This window comes from Cajanus cajan, chromosome 10 (assembly GCF_000230855.2).
Source record: "Cajanus cajan strain Asha chromosome 10, NIPB_CcT2T_4, whole genome shotgun sequence".
Lineage (NCBI taxonomy): Eukaryota > Viridiplantae > Streptophyta > Magnoliopsida > Fabales > Fabaceae > Cajanus > Cajanus cajan.
In genome coordinates this window covers 27,198,202-27,204,865 of record NC_138526.1, presented here as the reverse complement: position 1 = coordinate 27,204,865, position 6,664 = coordinate 27,198,202, and the positions used below count along the sequence as shown (strand labels likewise).

Here is a 6,664-nt window from a genome sequence, read left to right as displayed (position 1 = left end):
AGATTTTTTGAACAAGGATGAAGTATCAGCATTAAGACATTCTGTGTAACACATTTCAATTGGAGCCAGAAAATATAACTCATAATTTAATACACTATTATTGATACTATCTGTCTCCAACATCACACTAGTACTAGTTGAGATTCAATGATCACAATTCAACAGCATTGTCAAACTGTGTTGTAGCATGCATGCCAAAAACTATGATCTTGTGAAAGTTCAAAAAAATTCAAAGAAACAATAATTTATCAATAATGAAAAAGGGGAGCCACCTGGAAGCAAAACTTTCTTTAACTGAGATAACATTTCCAAAAGTGCAAAGTTGATTTATGAGTTTCCTTCTTTGTACCACCTTTATATGCCCTTACAATAAACTCTTCACTTTTTTTTCTGCAAGCAATGCCCTCAATGTGACAAACATTTCAGAACAAACACTCATGGTAACCACTGGTATTCATTCCGGTGCACAGTTTATAAAATCATGAGAAATGTATGTGACTTGTTACCAAAGTTTGACAACCATTTAATATAAGCAGCACCAAAATATACATTCACAAAGGGTTTGAATAAGAATTCTTCTTTCCCTTCTGTTGCATATGATTATGAACAATAACCTAATTCACTGCAAGTTGTTGTCAACCTTGGTGAACCATAATCATTACATAAGGTACATGAAATAAGGCATAAACATCTAGCTAGTACCTCATCGACCACTCTACAGTTTTGGGAAAGAGTTGCATAAGCCCTACAATAGGGTCTTTAGATTTCTGGTATGAATTCATACCAAATAGTTGCCTATCACTTTTCAAGTTCAGCAATGGCACAAATCATGCCCTGTAGCAAATATAGTAATGCCACTTAAAACTGTGATGACACTAGTACTCTTAACATTTGAAATTATTAATTTTAATCATATAAGTACCACAAAAATTATTTCAAAGAGTCTAAGTGAAAGATAGTTTTGTGTTGTGATCACATTATTTGTGTCTGCTAATCCCACCCTTCATCATGGAATAAAATTTATTTGCTCTGGCTAGATCTCTTCCCAAAAGTACTTACCTCAAAGGAACTTAAAATTATATCAAAGAACAATAGGGTGAAGCTCATCCTTATGATCTTATAATACTTCATAGTTCATAGCAGACTAAATTCAAAATTATACCACATTCTTCTTTTATCCCCCTTCTCAGCTAGGTGAGATTGGAGTGCTGAGTGCTTGACTGCCTATTTATGCTTTCAATATTTTATATCAACTTCAACAAATCCTATACTATTGTTGAAACAGCACTGAGAGATGAAAATACATAATTTCAAATGGTATACTGCTAAAGAAAATGAAGGAAATCAATGAATAAAAAAGACAATGATCAAGAGTTAAATTGACTTGAGTGAAAATAAAACACATAAATCTAGAGGATGCCTGTTAATTTTAAAAATAAAAAAAAATGCATCATTGAAGCAAACCACAAAATTTGGGCTTTGGGATTACAAATTTATAGTTTCTTGTTGTCCCTGCTTGGAAGTTGGAAAGCAAGAATAAGATATATCAGATGCCTCTAACACCATACTTTTATTATAATGGAAATAGTATCAGTCGTCTCAAAATAGTATCAATCATCTTATATTTGGGGCTTGGAGAACAAAACGAAGAAATAATATGATAAAATACTTGAACACTTACAGGGTCTATCTCTGCATTAAAGTGCCTCCTAATAACAATGTTAGTTACAGCCTGAAAGTATACAAAATGATGTAAAGTAAAAGAACAAGGGAATAAACAATCCTCATCAACATATTTTGAATCTATCTCTCTCTCTCTCTCACACACACACACACATTTTAAAATTAATATTCGTTAATGGCTTCCCATTTTTATAATTAAGGAAATTCCAGAATCATAGAAAGAATACAAACAGTTGAAATCTAGTATTCAAAAAGGAGTGGCATTTATATTTCAGAGATTAGAACCATAAAACAATCACTTTCTCTAATCATGCATATGTATACTCTCAGCTTGTGATGATTATTTAACTTAAATCATAATTATTCTATACTATAGGCAAACAACCAATCAAGCATATCACAAACTTTTTAAACTTGGTATTGTCATTATTTTGCATCTTAAGTGGTCCACTTGGTTAAATTCTAATGTTGAATTTCCAGGTTTATTGATCTTCTAATTGATGGCTTAAGAAGCTACAATTAGCAGTGGTTCTATTGTATTGGAGTCGATTTGAATAAACTTTTCACATAAGTTAATTAATCAACTTATGCACCTCAACCTTTTCAAAAGCTATCTTATGTTCCGTATAACCATTTATAAGTTATACAATAAACTTCACTGATCATTTGTTCTCAATAACCACTTATAAGTTATACAATAAACCTCTCAAAGCTTAGCATTCTTACTTTAAGGCTATTTAGATAAATTTATCTAAAAGTACTTTTTGGAAGAAAAAACATAAAAAGAAAAATTGAAATAACTTTTTTCATAAGCTAAAACTAACCTATGCATAGGTTAAAAATAAGATTTTGATGGGATTAGTTGGAGAGAACTTCTACAAATTAGTTTATGCATAGACCAATTTTAACTTATAAAAAAGCTTATCCCATTTTTTCTTCCTATTTTTCTGCCCTAGAAATACTTTTAGAAAAGTTTACTCAAATAGTCTCTTTATTAGAAAAGTCTTACCAGTAAGGAATTTATAATTGAAAAGCTCCCATAAGTTAGATGCTAATCCAAACTGAGACCAGGTCAAAGTATTTGACAAGCTTCTTTAAAATGTAGTTGAATGTTTAGTTTAATTGAAAGCACTTTTACTACTTGCAAATACCTAATTAAACATACAAATAAATATTTCATGTCCATTTGTGAAAATATGTTTAACTAATCAAGAACTTTGAAAATAAAACGCTCAAATAGCTTCTCCAAGTATCCTACATAAAGAACTGAAACTTTTGCAAAATAGTTTTTGATATTTGCCAAATTCTTAACACTTGTGTATATTATGGGTATGAGCCAACCACTAAGAAATTCCAAACTTGCTCAAATATTTAAGATAGAGAAATGTGTTATCCTCATTTCAGTTAGTGTTAAATGTGGCTGGCCATCAGGATCACGTGAGAGCTGAACCCTTTGAAATCTTTCTTCTCCAGCTTTTAACCATTCAGCACTCACTTCAGGCACATTCCACATTGCCTCCAAATCCTGGGGGTCAACTCAATCATCCCAATAGCTGAAACTAATGGCCATCCTGAAAGATGAAAATGATGAATGAATCAAGTGCTGATGCCATAAAACTTAAGAAAAATAAAGATAATAATATAGATACTAGTTCAATACCATTTGCTAACATTGACAAAATCCTTGATTCAATGGACTAAAGGTCTGTTTAAGTTAACTTCTCCAGAAACACTTATAGGAGAACAAAATAAAATAGAAAAATGAAATAACTTTTTTCATAAGTTAAAATTAGCTTATCCTATTAACTTTTTCAAAATCTTATTTTTAATTCATGCATAAGCTAATTTTAACTTATGGAGAAGTTTATTTTGATTTTCCTTTCTATTTTTTTCTCCTAGATGTACTTTTAGAGAAACTTATCCAAATAGGGTTTAATTTAAAGATGTCAAGAACTACCAGAAGATAAACAGATAAATAACAGAAAGCTTATTTGTGAACTTGGGAGATTAAATTTGTCCATTTGAGAGCAGTTAGAGACAAACAAGATTGGAACTTAAAACACATGTTTTACACATTTTCTTATTCATTTCCACACAAGAACCGAACAAGGCCATACATCAACTCCAATGATTATTATAAGTCAAACATAGAGAAGTAAATATTGATATGGACAAAGCCACATCATAGTTAATTGGAAAACAAAGGAAAAATATCATAATAAAGAGGGAAGGTAATGAGATGACATTATAACCAAATTACCTTGTATTTGAAGTCATATAAAATGTTTATCCGTCATTGAAATGGAGAAGGAAAAAGAAGAAAGTAGAAGGGTAGGAAAAACACTTTTAAATGTGATATAACCAATGACCCTCAAATAAAAGTAATAGAGGAAATCAAGCTAATTTAATTTCACCCTTTCTTGAGTGATGTAGCAACCAAACAAGAAACTCCCAAATTTACAAATATAATGTGACTGGGCAATAATTTCTGGGAAAAATTAAGGATATGAAAGTGGGAAGGTGAAGGTGACAAAAGAGGAACAAGTGGAAAGAGAACCAAAAATGTAAACACTCAAATTGGTCTTTAAATTTTAAAACCGTTATCATATTGGTCCTTAAAACTCAAAAAATATAAAATACGTCCCTAAAAATACAAATTCGCAACCATATCAATTCAAAACATAAAAAAAATATATGCTAAAATGATAATATTGATATATATTTAGAAACTAAAATAATAATAATAAATAGTTAAATTTAAGGATTTATTTGACATTTTAGAGACTTATCGAACAATTTCTTAATTTTATGCATCAATATGAGTTCCTTTCAAAGTCAAGGACTGAAATAGATGTTTACTCTTAAACGAAAATGAAAGGACCAGAAGATACTCAACTCACTCAACTCCAATATTCATCATCTGAAAGCACAAGCTTTGGATTCAAAATGGCAAATTGGTACAAAAATAACTAAACTCAAGCGTTGTTCAACTAATATCCTTGTGGAATGAGCAAGAATATGATCTAAACTCATTTACTTTATGCATGTGCTTCACCACAATTGAGAAGTCACCAACTTCATTGATTACAAATTTAAAATTGAAATAAGAAACAGCGCATACAATGTGCATTATTAGAAAGAAAAGCTGGATACACATAAAAGTAACTATTATATAGTCCTGTAACAAAAAGAGCTAATTGTACATGATTAAATATGACTTGAACAAGTTCATCAGGCACAAAAATTACAATTGAAAGTTGTTATATATTATTATCTTTAAATATTATCATACATTTTAAATGATTCAACAAAATGTCTTCATCTATTTTCAAAAAGAAAAGAAATGCAGCTCAACAAATTCAGAAATCCGAACAGAGCTTTGTCCAACCCTATTCAATTGTTACATTTCATCTTAAAACAAATTGGAAGAGAAGTTGGCTAATAGATATTTAAATCGGACCTGGAAAATTGAGGCAACCGATGTAAAATTTTCCAACACCCCTCTTTATGGATGTCTGTCGAATCCGATGATGTCTACCAAAATAGACAAACCAAGAAGATAGGACCAAGAAGATGAATTTTACACTCTAATATCACGTTAGATTTCATTTTAAAATCAATTGCCTTCAAGTAAAGTTGTCCAACAGGTATATAAATCGCACTTAAAGAATTGAGATCGACGATGTGAACAACATTGATGAGTAAATCATGTTGCTCAACATTTATGTAGGAAATCATGTAAACATTCAAAAACCCTCAAGTCCAAATTTCTCCCGAAACAAAAGAATTACATTTTTTTTCAGATGCTACAGAAATCTCATTCAAATGAATACAAAATTTGTTTCTGACTGATAAAAAAAAATGAATACCAATTTGCCACAATCATAATGCCATAACAAATTTTTAATTCAACCATCCCTGCACCGTGTAAATAAATAACTAAATTACAATCGTATGCATACATGCAATATAATGGTAAGGTGAGAGAGACCAAAAGGCTTTGCAAGAAAACGGAATAATTTTTTTCTCCTAAAGTTGACTATGGAAGAATTGGTAAAGGTGAGCAATTGTCATCAGGAATGATGTATGGGGTTAAATCCCATTAGGCCATTAACAATTTTTTGGTTACATAGGCCATTAGCAATTTACAATTGCAACAAAAAATAAATAAATAAATATGCCTAACTCTTTATGGCAATGATTGCTTCAAAAATCGACACTTGGCATATACCATGGTGTTTGGTAAACAACTCTTAGCATGGATCTAAATTAAAAATTAAAAATAAAAAAGAAAACCTCATTCATTACTTTTTTTTGGATCAATATTCATTAGTATTTAAAAAATCTATTCAAAATTTAATTAGTAAATAAAACACAAATAATATAAATAATTTTTTGGTTACAAAATAATATAAATAATTTGGCTATAAATAAAGTATTTCATTACAAAAATTAAAATATTAGAAGCATTGGTATTTAGAACTATAAATTTTAGAAAATTTATAACTTGATTTATTGATTAAAAATTGTCTTGTTGGAGATTTGAAAATATTCAATTATGTCCATATTTTTTGAAAATATTAAATATTTTAATAAATTAATAAAAATAAAAATAAATCCTTTTCATAAGTAGAAATTATAAAAAGAAAAATGTTAATTAAATTTAATATAAAATTCAGAAGACATATAATAAAACAGAATATTGAAGCCATGTAACATTAATAATAAAAGGTTAAATATGTTTTTTTTTCTCTATAAAAGTTCATATTTCTGATTTTTATTCCTATAAAAAAAATCTCATCTTTAATCCCGTTTATTTTTTTTCCATCAATATCATTGCTTGTAGATTTAATTTTTTGTCCATTTGTAGTCCTCCAAAGGACTAATAATCAGAATTAAATATAAATGAGAAACTAAAAATGAAAAAATAAATAAATAAATAAAGGAACTAAAATCAGAAATATAAAAGACAAAAACGTAT

At 29.1% G+C, this 6,664-nt stretch overlaps 1 protein-coding gene across 1 annotated transcript; it reads right to left on the bottom strand.

The window, feature by feature from the left end:
- Positions 1 to 290: 290 nt before the first annotated feature.
- LOC145952887 (transglycosylase) lies at positions 291 to 3,253 on the bottom strand. The gene is given in 6 exon segments (XM_083065990.1): positions 291 to 390; positions 500 to 622; positions 703 to 803; positions 805 to 834; positions 1,682 to 1,738; positions 3,083 to 3,253. Coding segments are annotated over 6 exon segments (582 nt in total).
- Between the last annotated feature and the right edge of the window lie 3,411 nt (positions 3,254 to 6,664).